The sequence below is a fragment of the Sceloporus occidentalis genome, unplaced genomic scaffold (assembly GCF_023333645.1).
Source record: "Sceloporus occidentalis isolate IW3139 unplaced genomic scaffold, rSceOcc1.0.p SCAF_82, whole genome shotgun sequence".
NCBI classification, from domain to species: Eukaryota; Metazoa; Chordata; class Lepidosauria; order Squamata; family Phrynosomatidae; genus Sceloporus; species Sceloporus occidentalis.
In genome coordinates, this window is record NW_028317062.1 from 3,986,258 (window position 1) to 4,007,902 (window position 21,645).

Below are 21,645 nucleotides of genomic sequence, written 5' to 3' on the forward strand. Positions count from 1 at the left end.
ATTCGATATGTCAGTAGATTTTACTAATTTATAAAAGATGTCTATTGTAAACCACTCCTGTGATTTTTCATTGCAACGTTTTCAGACACGTTGACGTGAATGGCACTAGCTACTAGGACCGTCACTGTTTGTCGAACTACTGTGTTTATAATCCACTAGAGTCAGCAGACAGAATCGAACCTGACTTACACTGACATCAATTACACACAGAATGATTACAAGACACCCCTGTGGTATTATAAAGGGAATAGGCGCTGCTTCTGAGAGAGAAATTATAATGTCTTGTTTAAATTGGAAGCTTTAAACTCTGTAACATTTTTCCTATTATCCTTCAAAGTCATTCACAAAGTCAATACTGGGGAGGAGTCCGTGCGCCACTTCACGCTAACCCTTTAGACAGGGAGAATCGAATGTACTGACACTCTAATAACGAACATATATTTTGGCTGAATTTATAGTTTGGAGAGTATGGCGTAAATAAAGCTGTGAGGGGTTAAAAGAACTGTCTCATTTCTACATGTTTTCTGACAGCGATTGCAAACACAGACTTTGCATTTATAGGACTATATAGACAGATTCTCACTGAGTCAAACCCTGGTATGTCTGAACACAGAAGCATTAATAGGAGTAATCAGAGAAGAGTAAGATGGGTGATTTTGCTGCTTGTCTTCTGTCAGACACTGTGTGTTGTATTTGAGACATGAATACAAATACTGTTATATTGGTTCCAGATAAATTTGTGATAGCTTTCATTGGGCGAACAATTTAAACCTCACAAGTCCTTTTTCAGATATAATAAATCTTTAGAGTGGATACTCACTACTTTAATTTCATATAAAGCAAACACCTCTTTTTGGAGTAACAAACAATATGAAATTTGTGTATACACATCAAATGCATACTTTTAACAATTGCATAGTTTCTGCATGAAATCCTTCACTGACACAGATCATTCTTATAAAAAAATTTAACCATACCCATAGTTACTGCTCTTTTATGGCTACTTGTTCCATGGCTACTGTCAAATTGCAAATTATTTAAGTAACGTAGAAGAAAGGTCAGGAGTGTGGCATCTGCAGTTTCATGTTGAGAAATGTAAAATAATGCACTTGAGATGCAAACATTGAAAAGAAGAATCTAACATTGGGGACAATGTTCAGGCAGTGCCAACAGAGAAGAGAGGGACATAGGAGTAATTGTTTCTAATGACTTATGAGTAAGCAGATAATGCAATAAAGCAGTGGAAAATGCAAGCAGTATAAATAAGGAGCATTAGTAGCAGAAAAAGCAGCTGTGTCGAGTGGCATGACCACCTCCCATTGTGCGGCTGCATAGAAGAGGAGCTGAGGCTTCACAAGCTGGGTATGTGAGTGATTGTGTGCGTGTCTGGGTGTGTTTCAATCTGGGTGTTAGTGAGAGTTTTGTGTCAGTGCCAGACTTTGTGTGTCTGTGTGTGTCAGGGTGTGTGTTTCTATGTTAGCATGTCAGGGTATGTTTGTGTGTTAGTGTGAGTGTTAGGGTGTGTGTGTCTGAGTATGGGAGTGACCCTTCAAAGACTCTCAGGGAAATGGCTCGTTAAAAGGTGGCAACCCTACATGAGACATTATATTGGCTTTATTACATTAAGCTCCTTTTGTCACCTTAAATCAAACAAAAGAACAAAACAACTTGATAGCATGAGACCTAACTCAGTTTTAAAATCAGTCTTTTATTCTGTAGGAAAACATATGTTTATAAGTTTATCTAGCTATCTGTCCGTTATTCATCTCCTACAAAATTTAAAGAAATAATTACATACTATTCATCAGTGTCTTCTCAGAACAAACAATACCGCATTAAAGGCTGGAGAGATTAGAGACATCATACTTCACTGAATGTTGCACACAATCCTGGTGTCTTCTCTAGTTAATATGTTATTATGAAAAAAACATGAATTTGTTATTTTTATGCCATTGCGGTAAAGGCTCCTCAACTATCAGACGAGGCCTTCATGTATCCATACAAGCATTTTGACCAAGTGCCTAGGAGCGAAAGGTAATGTGCAATTTAAAATCTCCATCAATGCCATCAGGACGACAGTGCGGAACTACACAAAGACATTTACCGAAAGGAGAAGTGTCAACACGCTTCGTCTGATGGATGGTTTAGGCTTTATGCTTTAAGGGTAAAATACAAGCCTCAGATGCCTCATCATCCCCAATAAACATCGCATTTACACATGGGCAAACCAAGTGCAAACATGCAGAATCAATAGTATGCAGCAAACTACAAATATGGCCTTTAAAGCAGCTTCCTTATGTTTCATTCATCACTCTTGGTCATGCAATAAATTTACATCTACATAAATTTGTAAGTATTATTCTTCACGAGATGCAGTCTAGGCCTAAATATCACACAGTGAAAATGATTAAACAACAAGAGCATGAAAAATGTCATACAGGAATGAAGAGAAGGATCATGAGGTAGTGGTAGAACATAGCAAAACAATGGAGTATTTAGCAAAGGGAAAATCCCCCAAAAGCAGAATTTTCAGAAATTGCCAGCTCTAAAAAATATTTTATTTTCCAGACCCTGTCAAGTCTCATTCAGTGACATCTTGGGGAAATCGTATAGCAACTGAAGCAAGAGAAATTGCACAAAGATTATGAAGTAAAAATGCCAAATGCATTTTGCCATAGGTGCAACTTTTTGTGAAGAATGGTCCTGGAGCCATCGTTTCCATCGGAAATAAAGGGCAGCTGTCAAGCTGAGGTCTGAATATGCCCTTTTACCTTGCTTCAGTTTATTGAGGTTTGTGGGCATATGTTTATGTACAGCTCTCTTAAGGTCCTGCCACAGCATTTCATCGGGTTGCGGTCTGGACTTTCACTGAGCCATTGCAGCACCTTGAGTCTTCTCTTTTTCAGATGTTCTGTTGTAGATTTGCTGGTGTGTTTGGGATCACTGTCTTGTTGCATGACCCAATTTCGGCCAAGATTTAGCTGTCAGACAGATGGCCTCACATTTACACTCTAGATTACTTTGGTATACAGAGGAATTCATGGTGGACTGATTGCAAGGTTCCCAAGCCCTGTGGCTCCACAACAAGCCCAAATCATCACCCCTCCACCATCGTGCTTGAGAGTTATTGCATTATGTGCAATTATGGCCAAACATCTCCACTTTGGTCTTGTATGTTGCAGAAGTCTTGCGTTTTTTATTTCTCTAGATGCTTTGCAAACCTAAGCCGTGCTGCCACGTTCTTTTTACAGAGAAGAGGCTTTTACCTGGCAACCCTTCCAAACAAACCATACTTGTTCAGTCTTTTACTAATTGTACTGTATCAACATTTAACATGCTAACTGAGGTCTGTAGAGTCTGATATGTAACTCTTGGGGTTTTTTTGTAATATCTCTGAGGTATTGGAGATCCTACTGAAATACAACTCAGGCCATAAATACTCCTGTGAAGTCAGAAAACAACAAATAGAATGCTCTTCTCGTCTTTTAAAATAGTTGGAGTGAAGCGCCTTAAAATAGGCATTATGTCTTCTATGCTCTCATTACATGTAAAGATTATTTTATGCTACTATGGAACATAAATCGGTCAAGAAATTCCATTAGCATGAGTATGTCTTCTGGTGGAATCCAAATTTCAGAAAAGCAATTCGCTGCAGGGAACTTTGGCGAGGAATTTAGTGCGTACATTTTTCAGTCTGTTTGGCTTTGTGCAGTAGCTTATGACATGGTGCACGGGAGGCTTGTTTTATCATCCTGCCGAGAGATTCTGCTATGAAGTTTACTGTTTGATTTGAGCATCCCGACTATAAGCACTCCATGCTGATTTCATGCATTTTAGCTTGGAGTGAGAATCTTGACAGGGTCATTCCAAAGAGATACATGAATGTAATCCTTATTAACCAAGGGGTTTACACAGTATGTTTAGGAAGCAGTGCAAGGCACGCTTTATGTTTTTATTTGTTTCCAATGAGAATGTGATTTCCTGACATTTTTCATAGATCTTGAAACATTCAATGAAGATGAGCACACACTCAAATATTCATGACTTTAGTGATTTACTAAAGCAAGAGACTTGTCATGTGATGTCCAAATATTTCATTAATAGAAAAAACATGCAGATATACAGAAAAGGAATACAAAAACAAAATTTTACAGCAGCCCAGTGTGAGGTGCAAAATGCAACCTACTTTAAGCGGTATGTAAATGTTAATATGGTTTAATTATCCTTTCTTTGCTGTGTTCCCATGTCTACTGGTCTATGGTGGGGATATATACACACACACACTCACACATATATATATGTGTGTGTGTGTAATGGTAACATAAGGCGCCATCCTGGTGCAACGTGGAAAAAACAGTCCAATCATCATAGAGACCAAAGGAATACTCTTTTTGCCACTTTTAAAACTTTGGACCAGTATTGCTCTAAATTTCTTTGGAATTAAACAGATTAGGATCTGGCCGGATTGTGACAATAATACATACATCTGTTCCTTGGTTTGTTTAATCATGTCCCTATTAACTGCACAACTGAGCCAAATCTCATGCAATATAGATATAAATGAGTGAAAGAATGAAGCGTAAAGAAATAAATCTGTGGTGTGAATATGAGGCTTTAGAGCCACATCATAACAATAGCAGGCAATAAAAATGGTATCTTTCTGCAACCACACATTTTATCTATTTATATTGCATATGTAGTCTTTCAGACAGTAAGTATATGCCACCCGAGAGCAATATTAAACCCTAATGGGCAATATTCTAGTAAGCAGAACATATGTATACGCAGAAGGAAAAAATCATAGATGACCTTATGTCACTACAAATTCTTCCCAGATCTTTAGGGATAAAAGCGCAGTTATTACAGCCTATAGATCCCGAAGGGACTCCTCTGTGTACATCATAATCTGAATACACCTGAAGAAGGATTTGCTATATAAAAAAACCCAATTCCCCTGCTAGTCCGTTACTGCAAAAAAAAATAATCAAGTTTCTCAATAAATATCTATTTTTATCCGACAAACGCACACGAAAATGTTTGTATTTAAATTAACCCCTTTACTGCTGAAAAGCCAATTATCAAGTGTAAAACCACCAGAAAATTGAATGTCTCTTCCTCCAGCGCTTTGGCACTAATTGACTTAGACACACATTAAACGTGAGTTATTTTGAAGGTTATTACATTATGTTGTGGTCATGCCTCCCGCAGCAAACAAGACACGAGGTAACATAAGGTAATGTCAATATATCAAAGCTTTTTGTAACCAGCAAATATGACATCTTTTTATGCATAACCAAGAGTGACTGATGTCATTCCAAAAGTAGACTGAAACCATGCTATAAGAAAGAGAAAGCAGCCTTCAAAAGTCATCTGGCCTTCTAATGATAGCTTCTTATGAGAAGTTCTCCAAACTTACAGTAACACTGCATGTCAAGGTCAATGGATAAAAAGATCCAGAAAGCTACGGAAGTGGACAGCTATAAATGTAAGGTCCGCCAATGTCACCCCAGGGCACTTCCCAGGTAACGCCTTTGAAAAAAATATGGTTCCCTTTAAGCATAAAATACAGTGCTTTATATAGTGATGTAGGCTAGCGTTAGCAAAAACCTGTTTTTATCTAATTTTGCTCTGATCAACTACCTAGAGGCTCCCATTGTTGTTGGTCATGTAATATTTTGGGTGACTTGTGCATCACATCACCACATTGAGCTGATCCTTTATGACAATGCTAATGAAGTCCGTTCCTCCACACGTTACTCTAGGTGTCTGGTTAGGTGAATGAGGCTGAACCATTGTATTGTTTACCATCGGCAGTATAAGAAGTCAGGGTGTTTTGTCTAGTACATTGTTTTCTATTGTCTTCTATTTGGGCAGACTAGATGGGCCAATGGTTCTTAACCCATACAACTGGCTACCATGCAGCTGTCTGAAAAGCTTATATCACACAAAAATTCAAACCGTTTTCGAAAAGAAAAGAGCATAAACCTTATTTTTAATCGGATACTAGTAAAAAAAATACTCTAATCATTATATGGGGAAGAAATACAGCATGGTCGTATACTAGAAAGTAGCATACTGTGACACTGCATGATTTAATTCTCTATGGAAACCCAGAATCCAATTGCTACTCTGATGCTCTGTCATAGCTGAAGGGTTCATCTGTCCATAGCATGTTTATATATTCTCCACTGAATACTGCAGAAGCTGGGAGAGGCAAGCCCTGGGAATACCTTACCAAAGAATGACACTTTCCACCATCCCCCATTTACACAAATCACTCCTCTTTACAGCTAAGCAGTTACAGAGCTGGTAAAGGCTTCATTAAAAAGAAAAAAGGGAGAATTTAAAAAAAAATTTAAGCTTTTCTTTAAATGGAAAGACAAACCGCTTAGAATAGAAAGAAGACTGAGAACAGCCCAAAGGATCTGCAGTCACTGTCTGTTCGTTCTTCAACAGAACCACCATTAGAGATGCTGACAGCAATATAGACATAAATAAATGTTTATATAAAGTATTCGGCATTAAAACACAGGAGAAAATGTATAACCCAGAATGCATTGAACGTATCTTATTATAAAAGAGATAAAGGGTGAAATGTCCTTGTCAAGGTCAACAGAACCCGCATTCTCCCTAACAAAGCAAAAACAGATAACTACATTAATGTGGTGCGTTGTAAAATTAGCATCCAAACAAACTAGTATATACCAAATTATTAACAAGACTTGTTGACTTAACTGACAATTCTTTACAGGTGAATCGGACATGTGAAGTTAAAAAGCATTTGCCGTGGAAGTCAGGATTTAGTAGGATAGAGTCACTCACTATTATAGTTGCTGAATGGTTTAATATGTAGAGGGTTAAATGCTTATTATTATTTTCTTTATCTCCCCTGCTAGCAAAAATCTAAAATGATGCTCTGCCACCTGCAGGCAAGCACCCATAACAAAAACAATGTTACAACTTTTTAAATAGCTAGAATATTTTAATCATCATTCATTTAACTCTATGTCCAGTTCCACTGCAAATCACATGATTTTAATATTTGACTGTCAATACCTATGATATAACATCAAATAAAGTGTTTCTGGGTTTTTTGGACGCATTGTAGCCACTTTTTGCACATTGTTTCCAAAAAGCCTCCCATTTTGCTTATTTTTTAACCTATTGGGCTCATTTTGGTATGAAATGAAAGCTATTTTTCTCTTTCAAAAGCATGTATAAAAGTGATACTATGTGCCTAAATTGCACCAAAAATTGAGACCTATTTGAAAAAGTGATTTTGATCTTATCATTATTATAGGTAGCTACACATAAAAAATGAAAAATATCTGAGGCATGAGAGCACAATGCACCAGGTGATTTGGCATTGTATAAACCCTATATATAGACAAACACAGGCAGTATAATGGGTCGTATTAAAGAGCTCCGTGACTTTAAACATGGCACTGTCATAGGATGCCACTTTTGCCGCATGTCAGTTCATGAAAAAGTGATGAACCGCGTAACAGAAATGCCTGTCCTCTGTAGCATCACTTACTACAGACTTCCAAACTGCCTTTGGAAGCAGCATCAGCACAATCACTGTGTGTCAAGAAGAGTAGCTGCACACAAGCTGAAGATCACTGTGCACAATGCCAAGAGTAGGCTGGGGCGGTGTAAAGCACATCACCGCTGGATTCTCGAGCAATGGAAACTGACCACCTTCATTTGATGTCATAATAAAAGTGACAGCATGTTGGCAAGTAAGATGGTTGCTTTCATTCCCTTAAGAGCAACACAAGAAGTTGGGAAAGACTCCTCTGGTGGAACTCTTCCTGCAAACCAGGCTGAATGATAAGTAAGCATTAGCAACCATACAGTCAAGGATATAGAACAGATTCTCATTTCACAGTTCATATACACTTTTAGCTGCGAGAAATACATTCAGTAATCTTAGTGCCCGATTCCATAGAATTGTATCCAGAATTTCTAATTGTTTCTCGTGAAGCCTCTCTGTTCCTAATTTACCATATTTATTTGCAGTATCTTAAGGAGAGGAAGCATTAAAACCTGCAGTGACATTTTTCTCGGACAATTAGGTGCACGGATTCTGCTGAAAACTCAATTATGCAAAATTCTTTTTAAACATCATTACTCTGGCAAAGGTTTTCATTTGACTGTGTGTGAACTAACAGATTCTCTGCATGAAGCTGCAATGCTAAACCGGCTGAGGTTGGATATACTGTGCATTACATAAAAATAATAATTTCTGATCCCAAAGACAATACCGAGACCTTCTGCAGGCGTATTTAGCGTGAGACGCAAAGCACATAGGCACTTTATGGCCCATATGAACCATTACCATGACAACCTTTGTTATATGAATGAGCAGAGCTCTTAGGAAAAATATAGCCTTAACTGAAGCTGATGATATATAGTGCTCGGGCATATGTATACCATATAATGAAAGCATCTTGCATCCACAGATCCTACCTTTCAAATTTTTTCCTACTAGACTATCTCAAGGTAATTTGCAGATTTTAGCTATGCTTATTTTTTTTCTATAAATTGCTAACTACATTTTACACAGTCTAACCCACCAGATCAGAAAATATAACCACTGATAAATCAAGATTAATAGATTAATTCTGAAGATTATCAAGAAACATAGAAGCTGATGGTAGATAAGGACCATTCAGCCCATTTAGTCTGCCCAAGTTTCCTGATGGAAGGACTCAGACCTTAGTCAGTCCTTGGACTCTATCAATTCTGATGGGAGACTTTTCCATATATATACCGCTCTCTAAGCTTTTAACCATCTAGTTATTACGGCCTATTGTTCATTTCTTAGATACATTGCCATAAATAAGTACTTGTTTTCCGGCAGGTTTCATGTGAAGTCTTTGCTGCTACGGATCCTGGTTGCTCTGTACCAGGTCTGCGTCCTCCAAGACCTGTACTGGGACTGAGTATTTGGGGAGGGGTCCTCTGTCAGGTATTTTCCCCTGCCCTCTTTTTATGGGCAAAGACAAAATATAGGGAACTCATTTAACCAACACTCCCTCTATTGAAGAAGTAACTGAAGCTCCATGGCGTAATGGACACATGGCATATACTAATAATTTAGATGTGACATATATTCAGAGCAATGAGAAATAATTCAATAATAATAAAAAATAATAAATAGAAATTTGCTCTAACTGCTCTGAAAGGGATATAACATTTTCATCAGCAAGTATGCTGTTAACTACACTCAGTTACTGTTCGATGAGCTGTATGTTTAATAAAGAGCGTGATTATAAAAGACAACGCGTTTTTAGCGCTGAAGTATTTTTGTGATAGTTGAGGCACTTGCTTTGGAGTGAAGACACTGGAGCTGAAATTATTATCTTAAGTGTTACTTCTGGACAGAGCACTGTGCGCTTCTGTAACCGGATAGCAGGTGTTCAGCACCTTGGAGAGATCCATTCTTTGGAAACAAACAGTCGCTACTTGAAGAAAGTCTGGTGTGAAAGTGATGGAAGATGTAACACTCTTGGGATCATCTGCTCTTCTGAAGAAATTTGGCAAGGAGTGCCGATGGGCCAGGGCTGCCATGATGAATTTTGGACACTAGGAGCAGAATTGATTACTGCAGTAACAGGCTGTTTGTTTCGGTTGCCTAAATATATTATAAAATCACAGCTTCTATATGTTTAAGATTAGCCTTATTTAAAATGTGACCTTGGAGAAAGTGACATATAGCACTAATTGACAACAGGAGGTGGTAACAGGACGATGGAACCTACATGTGCTAAAGATTATGGTTCCAGATGTTAGAAAACAGAGACCTCGTAATATAATACACATTTTTTACACCCTTTACAACATTAGTTAGGGTGAAATAATTTCCTTATATTACTATCAGATCATTCTTTTACCGTAGCAGCATCCCAGTCAGACCCTTTGACAGTGCTGCCACTCATGTTTCACCTATACCAACAGTGAATATATGTATAGTGAATAAAGAAAGCATGGGTTTCTTATACATGCAAACAGTGTTTACACCATAACAGGATCTTTGGTGTTCTCCTTTTGTATGTCTCCAACATGACTATGTTGTCTGTGGGCATACTGTGGGTCACAATATTAAAGGACCTTTTGCTTGCCCCTTATACAGAAAGGTACCAGACCCCACTAGTAAGAGAGAAGAGAACACAAAGTACCTTTTGAATACTGAAGGAAGGTTCAGACCAGGACAGACCTTACATTTCTCCTGAGTACTTTGGACTGGAAGGAAAAGAGACTACCTTCCCTTAATTGTTTCCTACACAATAGTAAACCCATCCTTAAACTTACTCAACATAGTAACTGATTGTGTATCTGCTTCTCAGCAATGGACAACCTGAGCACCAGATTAAAGGCCAAATCTGTGGATTAAGTGATTCTGAAACAACCTTATTACGGGAAACTATAGGTTTTGATAAATAGGTGTATTCACTAAAGGAAGACGTTGTGGTTTAAAACCTCTTACTCCACAATTCATTATAAAGGGCCACAATTCACTGGTTTTGCTAGCTGTAAGGGCTGAGCTGGAATCTGTATAAATTATAATTCATTGTGTAAAACAAAAAATTGAAAAAAATAAAGGTTTATATTATTGTATAGTATTGTATATTAGTGCAAACTCTTAGGTCAACTCTCCCATTAGTAAAAAAAAAAAAAAAAGATGCCACTGTTCAAGTAACCTGTACTACTTAATCCGATAGATTATGACACGTTTCACTTTAAAAGGAAAAAAATCTAGATATGATATAACGATCTGGTTTAACAAAAACAGGCTTAGATATGACTGGTAAACAAATATATAAAACTAGATAATATAGATTGTGTTTAATAAAACTTTCAGAAAATATTAGCCAGTTTTAGAATTGTTGATTATTTTGAATAGTCAAATACTGCCTGAAAAGTGTGCAACTTGCACCCCTACACATTATGTCACCCCTATAAACCTATACATCTGTCAGGGTTCATCTGGGTAATTATGAGATGTGAGGGATTTCTGATAAATACTGTTGTTCTTATTTATGTTGCATTAAACGTATAGAAATGGACTAAGGCCATGGTTTATTTCCCAGCACAATAACACATTTTACCTTTTTTTTTTTTTACAATCCAATTTAATAAAGTTATTCTTTTCATTTGTGCTGATTCAAGAAAATTGGGCTATATTAACATTCCTTTTCCTTACAGAGAGCTCCCTTAGGGCTAAATTAAATTAATAACTGTGCTCTATTTTATGTCTTAAACTTAGATTTCTACTTTAGTGGAAATAATGAAATAAATGCTGATTCTGTCAAAAACCTTTGTATATAATATAAAAGGAATTGCCCTTCGTGACTGAACATTCTTTCAACTTTTTTGGCGAAAGGTAGATAGAGGAAGAAGAGAAAAAAGAAATATAGTAAAGGATATTTTTTTCTTCTGGAATATTGCAGAAAATTCTACACACATTTCTACCTAGTTAGTTCTAGTTGTTTTTTGTGAAAATATACTTTTCCTCTTCTATATGATATTATGCGCATGAACACATAGAAACAGAATTTGATGGCAGTTAAGGACCATTGGGCCCATCTAGTCTTAATCAGTCATTGGTCATGTCTTAAATCAGGGCTCGCCAATTTAACTGCCCCCCCCAGGTCGCCATGGTGACTGATAATTTTGTCCTGGCGCCTAGGTGTTTGTGAGCCAAACCGGTGGCCGAAACACATCTTAATACCGAAATAAAAAACAAAACAGCCGAAAATGAATGTGCAAGCAGCTTCTCTTGTGCTGGCCACAGGAAGCAGGAAATCAGAGGAGTCACATGAGTGCTCCATTCCGGGACAAGAGAAGTTTGTGCAGAGAGACACAGAGAGAATTAGCAGGGTCCCTATGGAAGTCTGCGTGTGAGAGATAAGGGGGTGAAGGAGTGTGTATGAATGCGTATATGAATGAGTGTGTATGATAGCATGGTTGTGTAAGTGGGGGGAGGAGCATGGCACAGGGATGTGCAGCATCAATACACAAGGGGGGGCAGCAAGCCAGGTTTCAGCATGTACTCCTATCATGCCAAGTCAGCCAGTACATGCTGGAACCTGGGTATGTCTGGGCAGGACTGTGATTGCTGGGGCAAAGTGTAGGTGCAGGGGCAAAGTGCGGGTGCTGGGGCAAAGTGCGGGTGATGGGGCAAAGTGCGAGTGCTGGGGCAAAAAAAAAAGTCCTGGCTCCTAACTTTTTTAGCTGGCTCCTAGATTAAAAACAAATTTGTCAAGCCCTGTCTTAAATTCAGGATAGCTTTACGCCTATCCCATGCATCCCATATCCCATAAATTAGTCTCAACCTCCTCTGCTGGGAGGCTGTTCCATTTATCTTACATTAAAATTTACATCTAAACATCTGACCCTCTCGTTTTAAGATTATGACCTCTTGTGCTCAGCTGAAGTCCTCGAAGTAATAAGAGAGTACTTCTTATTGCCCATGCATTTAGACTGAGGAATGTTTCAGAAACCAACCCTAGGTCAATACATTTGCTGGTCATTTTGCCTCTCCCCTTTCCTCCTTTATCTTCCACAACCCTTCTACCTCGTCCCGATTTTTTATCTCTCTTTTTCTAGCCTTTGTGCTAATAAGAAGCATTCTTTCAGTAACAAATAAGAGAATTCATTCGCTGCCAATATTATTTTTTTCAACGCTGTCAGCCAAGCCAGGTTTAACATTCCTAAAGTTTTTTCTACCCAAACATTTCAAGCCAAAGACGCTTGCAGATATACAATTGTATAAAGAGAAATGTTAAGCATTTCCGAGTTTAGATTTCATTGCTTTCCCAATTTGTCCCTGCAGCAAAAAGATATGGAATGTTGCAGAAATTTAATTTATACTGAACTGAACTTTTTAAAGAGAAAAGGTAGTTTTGTGTTCAATTGGTCAATCGTGACATGCAATATCACCACGTAGATGGTGGGCTGTTCTGATAGACAGACACATAACCAGATTCCTTACTTTAAACAAAACATCTCTTTATGAGTGTAGCATTGATTTGTTAAATTAAATGTAGTTGTCTATGATCTCCGGTGTAAACTTTCAAAATCAAAAATATATAATAAAAGTATCTAAAGATGTATTTTTCCGTTTTTATCCTCTTCAATTGTGTGCGAGACTCTGTTATTGCTTGAAATTCAGACAGTGTTTCCCAGTATATTATAGCCAGCTCCTTTGTAGAACATTTAGGAAGCTTGAAGATACTCCCCACTCCATCTTCTCTCATAGGCGCAGTAGGATACTAGTTTTCAAAAACCAATTTCATTCAATAGACGTATATTTGAACACTAATTTTCTAAACAGTGCGTTTTGGGCTAACATCCGCTGCAGTGAGGGAATCCAACAGATGAAACATCTGTGCACTTGCCAAACAAAAGCTTGCAAGAATAATGAAAATGTGCTCATTCTCAAACCAGTTTCCCTCAAGTTTATAACTCATTGTGCACCAAAGATGTGAGCACTGAACTTTCAGGCTATATACAAGCTGTCAAAGACAAGTATCAGTTTTTCTACTGGGTATAACAATCGCTGAGAACGGGTAAGAGAACATTGAAAATATAAGATTAAAACACAACACTCTTATTTGATTTGTATAAGATTAGTTACAAGAGTTACAAAATCGTTTGTTTCTGTTACGGTCAATAGACACGATTCAAAAACATTAAATTGTCTCGGGTATTTGAGTACTAACTTAATTGGACAAGGGAGCCCCGAAGAAAAGATAAGAGAGGCCAAAAAAAAGCATGAAGGAGCTGAAAAGAGAGAGGTAACATGTACAGGGGGCATATTTTAATTTTCGCCTGAATATCTCACATAGCAAACTAAGACCAATTAGGCGTTGGGTGGATCTCTGACATAAGCGTCTGGTCGCCTGTAGAGTCGACTTGCTACAGCTGGCATGTCCTTGCTTAATGTCTAACAAAGTTTGAGGTCTGACAGAGCTAATTCTCTTAAAAAAAAAAAAAAGTACCAGGTCATGTGATCTTGCATACTAAAATGTAATACATCCTGAAGAGCACACATGGATGTCTAGCTTGGTTACAGGGAAACCTCCGATCCTTCAACTGTCATGTAAGAGAAATCAGGTTGTCAGCTTGTCATGACCCTGCTGAAAATGAGTCCTGAAATCTGGTTAAGCAAGAGCTTCTGGGTCAAGTGTGAATTATCCTTGTTTTCACATTAACAGCAACAGATAACCCAGCAGCCATTATATATATATATATATATATATATATATATATATATATATACAGTATATATTTAAAAAATAACCAGAATGTGTACGCAACTGAAATGAGTGACAGGCGAATTACTTTTGGTAATTCTACAAATCATTTCTCTGCAGTGGAAGCAGATCATTTATCCCTTCCAAGGAAGAGACAGGAGAGAAGTTTTGCTGACTCTTTCATATGGATATCATCCTAATACAGTATTATTGTAGACATGATTATTTGGTCCTGCCATCACAAATTATTTTTTTTGTTTGTTTGTGCAGGATGAAGATCGAAATTTCTCTTGGAAGGAATTGTTACCTAGCTATTTGATGACATTTAGATCTACTGCATGCTAACAGTGTTTGGAAGGGAATCTGAACAAGTTGGCTCCTTACAGGCATCACTGTGTTACTACATAAATAGAACTTGAACGCTCCCCTGTCATTAATAAGGTAAACATATGCTCTTGAAAAAGTAGGATATTTAATGTAGATATAACTGACGGACATAACTCATCTTAAGATGCTTATATCTTAGCTACTGCAATATAAAGCTTACATTTCATTTCTTACCTGGAGCAGGCTTTCCCGTTTATTCATTTAAAGATGACAAGACTCTACCCAACCCAAAAACATTCAGTATCTCGTAAGCCTACTTAAAATGTATCCCATTTTTTACAAACAGCACAGAACTCAGCGGCTACATATAGAGCACCCGCACTTATATGCAGTATATAAAAAGTGACAGCACCCATGGGCATCACGATTTGGTAGTCATGGAGAGGGCTGATTTTCTAAAACAAAAAAGGTTGCAGGTCTCCGGGTTTTGTGCTCTCCCTTATACAGATGAACAATAAGTGAGAATCTTTAGTTGGGTACAGGGAATGACTGGGATGCCCTTCAACTGCAATCCTTGGCAGGTTCTCCCTAAAAAGAACTGTTGCTGTTGTGTTAGAAAACAAATACATTTATTGCTTGGTTTATTTTCAAATTAGTTAAGGCACATGCATGGCAAAATTACTTTTATCAAATTGTCATTGCTTGCTTATGGCAGAATCCATTGCTATGCGTTCTGATAGAAGTACTATCTAGTCACGGGCATGCATCGCAGATGTTGTCCAAGTAAAAGGTAATAAACACAACCTTGGCACATGTATATTTTGCAACACAATATGACATTTTGTTAACTTATTGCGGCCAAAATATCCCCTGTGACGCACAGAAACTTGATTTGATTAATGTAATATCTGCCTATAACACTACCTATATCTTTATAGAGTAACGCAGAGTATATTCACCCCCTCAAATGCAGAGGCAGCAGCTGATGAACAAAAAATCTCTTTATCTTCCACCAATAGATCATTGGATTAGTGGTTATTCATCAGCCAGATATCCACAGATGGCATTATCTTCCTTGTATACATGGTATTGGTTACTGTTGTTTGATGAAATAAAAAGTGCACTTTTTTACAATAAACCAGTAAATCTCAACCCGTTTATCCTTAAAACCCTCATAAAAAAAGGATTACCTAGAATTTCCCAATGATACTTTAAGTGCACTTACTTGCATCTGACATTCAGAATATATGATGTCAGAGATGGATGTTCCATAGACAAGAACATGGCAGACATATCTGCCAAGGATCAAAATCCCAAAGAACAGCTCATCATGGCGCAATGGCTGTTATGGTCACCCTAGATCTGACACTCCAGTTGCTGTGGAGTATATCAGCCATTTATATTTCCAGGACACGCATACATTTTACATGTGACCGGTACATGTCAAATGCTGCTCTGTCGTATGTGAGATGTATAACCGAGTAATGATTCCCTTGAGCTAGTCCCTACTTGACACGTACTGCAGGGCAGCTCTTTACATGTATATGCGTAGTGGAAAAATTACTAATATGGTCACTGCCAATCCATAAGGACAAAGAAGGGGTTAATTGAAATCCAACACTGATGGTTGCTATGGTGATGGAAGCATTAGTACATCAGGGTTGCTGCTTCTACTTAGCATTTAAATATACAACAAAATACATTTGACAAAAGGTACAGCGCACACGAAGAGTTAATTATTGCCCTAAATACGTCTGATTACATATTCTCTTTTGTGATTGGTGGTTTCTTATATCTTTAATCGGAGGGGCTCTGTTTTGGAAGGGAGGTGGAAATCACCCAGCAGGGATGGGATTCCTCTTGGTGGTCTGCGCATGTGGGGAGGGGAAGCCCCTTAACCCTTCAAACACTTGCTACTTACAGAGATCGCAGCTTGATCCACATCTTCTTGCTGGGAGCCGATTTCAGCTCTAATGGAGAAGTGCATCCTTCAAGCAGCTCCTTGTCTACGCTGGGAGACTCCATCATTCCTGAACACACACACACACAAAAAAATCAACATTAGCGATAATCATGATAATTTAATCAACTGGGAATGCGACGTAGTAGAGGAAATGCTATCAGGGAACTGTAGGGTTAAACATATGTATATTCCAGGGCAGGCTGTCACTCAAAAGAGTTAATAGCTATTAAGCCTGATCGTTACAGCACCTAAGAGTTCAGAGAATGCTGCGGAGATGCTACAAGGCATTTAATTCCGATGAACAGCTCAATAATGGACATTAAAGATCAGAGAACAGCTTTGCACACAGACACTCACATATACCATAACAATCACAGCAGAACGAGTGGCTGGCTGCCAGCAAACCTAAGTGTTCTTTGTACGCAGGCAAGGGGGTCCATGCAAATTATTTCTCTTCTCACATGTTCTCCGGTCGTCCTTGTGTCCTTTAGGGAAATCAGTCTATTCTCCTTACGCGTTGATGGATAAATGTGGGCAGAGGGAAGGGGGGGGGACTAAAAGGAGCAGGGACAGAATAAAGCAGGACGCCTGCCCCTTCTGCAGAGGTAACCGTTATGTGTTTGTGTGTGTATGCGAACGGGAGAGCATGTTATAAAGCTAATCCGTGGGAGAACCTCCCCTAGTGACTCTAACAGGTTATGGGAGTCTGCACATACGCTTCTCTCTGCAGCAGCCTTGGTGTATGACCTATAATGACATTCTCGGACTTTAGAGATGCCACATGTGGATGTTATGACCATACAGCATGACAACGACAGCACATAATGAGACTGCTACTGCACCAGTGGGTGCTTCACATTCGATACCCGACCAGCTGGACCCTCTTTAAAGCACAAGCTGGACCCAAATCATCAACATGATGAGATAATGCGTATACGGGCAGAATGATTTGGCGTTTTAATCATTTTCCACTGCGTTTTCTATATATCTGCCGAGTACTAGCCCATAACCCAGCACGCTCGCACTGCAGAACCTGCAAGTATGTGGTGCACATATTAAGCAGCCATAGGGGGACTGTGCGGTAAACATTTCCTTAAATCTCCAGATAACATTAGCGTGACACCCCATAGGTTGCCTGGCAACACCATACAAACACATACATTCATCTATGTAGGTAGGATCACGGCTTTTAGGATATTCCACATTCTGCTTGGGAACCATAGAAACTCCTATCATCGAGAAGCAACTGCAGAGGTCTTCTCAGGTATATACCGTCTATTGCTATCAATGTCTCATATTCATTATCTCTAGATTGTAAGCTCCTTTGAGCAGGGCCCTCCTCACCTGTTGTTTCTGTCAAATTGTTATGTTACATACTACTTGTTACGTCCTGTCTACCCATTGTATAGCGCTACGGAATATGATGGGCTATTTAAAACACTCAATTAATAAATCAAAGAGGGGATTAATTAGTCATTTGTTACTACAGGTAGACAGTTTGTAGCCCACTGGAGTAAACATGTTACTCCAAATACTGAGTGATCCATTTTTAATGGTTGATGGCATAATTCTAGAACGGCATAATTACTTTCAGCAATTCTATGAATAACATTGTGTTATCTATTCGTGCCCAAGACCTGAACACCGCATGTAAATCCACCTGACATTAAGACATTTATTTTTAACAGATAATTCAATTAATTGCACAAACAGTTATAAATAGCGCATGAAATCACTTAAAAATATATCGCTAATGTCTCATTGACGGTCATAGTTTGATCATGCTGGACAGAATATTTTTCATTACATTCCTGCTATTTTATTTTTAGGGGGGGCATAGTAACACTCCTGTGTATTGATAAGTAGATATATATTTTTTTTGGGGGGGCAAGGGGTGTCATTAACCCCTTAACTGCCAGATGAGTGACACATGTCTGATAAATTGCTATATTAAAGGTTGGGGTGCAATAATCCCTCTTTGCCATTCATACTACATGAAACATACGATGCATGTAATGATAATATGATATTACATGTGACGGATTCCAGTGGTTTGGTTTGGTGAAGTACATCTTTCACATCACGTTTACTTATATTATGCACAATACACATAAAATGAGTTACTTTTTTCCCCAAGAATGAGATTTTTTTTTTTAAATTCATATAGCTAAAATACTGAACAGAAAGTTCAATACCAACAATATTAAAAATAATAATAAAATGTACAGAAAGACTGCCACCAAGAAATAGAATTAAGAATAAAGACAGGTGGCCTTTCGTAGTCCATCTATTCCCGGACTACATACTCCTTCATCCCCTGGAAGCCCCTGGCACTGGTGATGGGGTCCAGTTACAACGGTAAATTCATTTCACTCGTTTCCAATGAACGCAGACAGGTAACGTTATTCATTTGCATGTCTACATTATTAGAACATTTCATTTTTAGATAATGTGGGTATCACACTCTGTTAGAGAGTCTATGCCAAAAAACAACATTAAATCGTTGAACAAGAATTAAATCAAGCAAGTACCATATTTTCTTGCTTGTTTTTGCTTCTTTGTTAACCTAGCCTTGGTTTTGTCAATATGCCTGTCCCATGCATGTTTAAATTCCCTCGCTGTATTGGTCTCCGCCATATCTACTGAATGTCTATTCCATTTATCTACCACCCTTTCAGTAAAGTAAAACTACTCAAGTATAATTCTACAGCTACGCTAAACCACCCTGCCAAAAATATCATTTTTTTTTAAATTATAAATATTTAAGCCAAGGCATTAAACATAATATTCAAAAGCAATGTACATTCACCGGCTTCCAGAATGACTATTTATTATTATTTGTCAGGATGTTGCATTTCAATATGTCCTTCTGCACCTTATTATAGAAGAATAAAAGTAAAGCTTCAGTTTAAGGCTTTATAGTCTGGGAAGGCAGAAGATACCTAAACCTGTGTGTGCTGGACAGCCAATCCTACATACAAAGACAAGATCGGAGGAGCGAAGGTTTAGGTTTAGGACAGACTATGCTTTAGTGCTCAACCGTACCCAACAATGCAGGTGCGCAGTAGACAATATCTCGGTGTTGTTGATTCACAAAATGTTAGACAACGGCTAATTACATTGTGAACATCACTGGCATAGGCAAATTGTTAGCTGGAGTAAGAGGTCATGCAGGTCATCGAGAGGATAAGACATTTAAGGACAACTATAGAAAACACCTCTTATGGGAAAACTTTATGTACGGAGCAGCTTTTCACAAATACAGAATGGAAAATGATCATGTAAGGGCCGTTATAATACGGAATTATAATAAGTGCAATACACATTCAGACAGGGGCTAGATAACTGAAAACAGTTAGATATATATCCCTTGGGATGGTAACATTTACAGCCTGTGTGCTGTTGCTTCATTTTCAGAATGTTTTTATACACTGTAAATGGGCAGGTCACTTTAGAAAGAATGTCAGCTCTAAGGGTTAGCGAGTCAATGCATCAATCACTTAACACTGTCTACGGTGCCACATCTGCTAGGACTATACGAACACCAGCTTCAAATCAGTGGTTAGTGTTGCAGCCCAATCGTTTACAAAGATATGTACGTTTTACCAAATATTTGTAAATGGTCTATTTTTAGCTCAGTTTGTCAAACTACCAGACACAAGTTCACATACATCTTGCATATACTGTATACATATATATATATACTGTATATAAAACTTGGATGGGAAAATGCAAGCATGCACTTGTGCACATATGCATGTATAGAAATCTGAATATGTTTAGGAATGTATGTAATGTACGTAGATGTATGTAATATAAACGAGACAAACACAAATATATAGGATATCTATTATAGGTGGTTACAAAGAGTTATACATTTAAGGGGGTTTGGTCCGCTCTGCCCTGCTCCCCAACCCAAACATGTCAGAAGTTTTTAAAGATCCCAACACTGATCACTTATCAACAAATGGCAAATATTTGATACATTTTCTGCTTTAGTCCATTTCCTGTCACAATCTCATAACGCCACATCCGATCAGTTATATACTGGCATTATACATACATATATTATATATATATTATATATATATATACACACATACGTATACTGATGGTAGATACATCATGTGTGTATATGCCATGTTATGCTAAACAATGAAATGCACCAGCTGTGCATCTATATGTATATCTATACGTGCATTTATATGTATATCTATATGTATATCTATGTGTATAGCTATACGTTAGAATAGCGCTGTGAGAGCCGCTATGCCGTCGGACCCCTGCAGATGATTGGGAGACCCGGCGTATATGAGGGCAGCCCGGCGTGTAACAGGTGCGTTACCTGGGGGCAGCTGGAGGGGAGTTCCGCGCTGCAGCCGCCGTGCTGCTGACTGTGACATGCTCACAGCTGGGCTTCTTCTCTCGTTCTTGATGGCTACTCGGGGGATGCTCCCGGTTGTGTTCCGTGGCCCCTGTGTCCACCTTGGTCCCTGGTGGCCGGGAGAAGTCGGCCTGGCTCCCGGTATCCCCCAGCCTGAGCCGCGTTCTTAGGTGTTAAGCGTTTCTCTCCTTATCGGTATGAGACCTGCACCCCCGGCCGGTGGCTGTAACAGTCTGTAGCGGCGAGTACCGAGGAGTCACATCACGGAGAGCAGTGGAGGGGGAGGAGAGAGACAGGGGGGAGACGGGAGGGGAACAACAATGAGGCAACGAGTGGGAGTTGGGGGGGGGGGGTAAAGAAGATGGGAGGAATAACAGAGAGGAAACATGAAGAAAATAGCGAGAAAGAGATTGATGAGAGAGTTACCAGGAGATGGTGAGATGGCTTAGAAGGGTAATACATTATTATGATGATTATTATTATTATGATTATTATTATCAACAGTGATAATATTACTGATAAGAGAAGGGTAAATACATTTAAGAAAAAAATGCAAGGGGTAAATATATCAATGATCCATGAAAGAAAGGGGTAATTCGATTGTAAGCTCCGTAGGGCAAGCATTTAATTCTCACCTCCAGGTTTATACCTTCCAGTCGGTTTTCATATCTTGAACTTTGGGACAAATTCTTATATAAAGATACACG

The 21,645-nt window shown here is 38.5% G+C and overlaps 1 protein-coding gene across 1 annotated transcript in view; it reads right to left on the reverse strand.

Annotated features, from left to right (window-relative positions):
* The window catches only part of LOC149285282 (dual specificity calcium/calmodulin-dependent 3',5'-cyclic nucleotide phosphodiesterase 1B-like), a 124,381-nt gene extending 107,765 nt beyond the window's left edge, over positions 1-16,616 (reverse strand). The window contains exon 1 of the mRNA XM_089495554.1: positions 16,513-16,616. Within this exon, the coding sequence (XP_089351680.1) occupies positions 16,513-16,616 (104 nt within the window). The remainder of the gene's footprint in view (positions 1-16,512) is intronic.
* Positions 16,617-21,645: the final 5,029 nt, after the last annotated feature.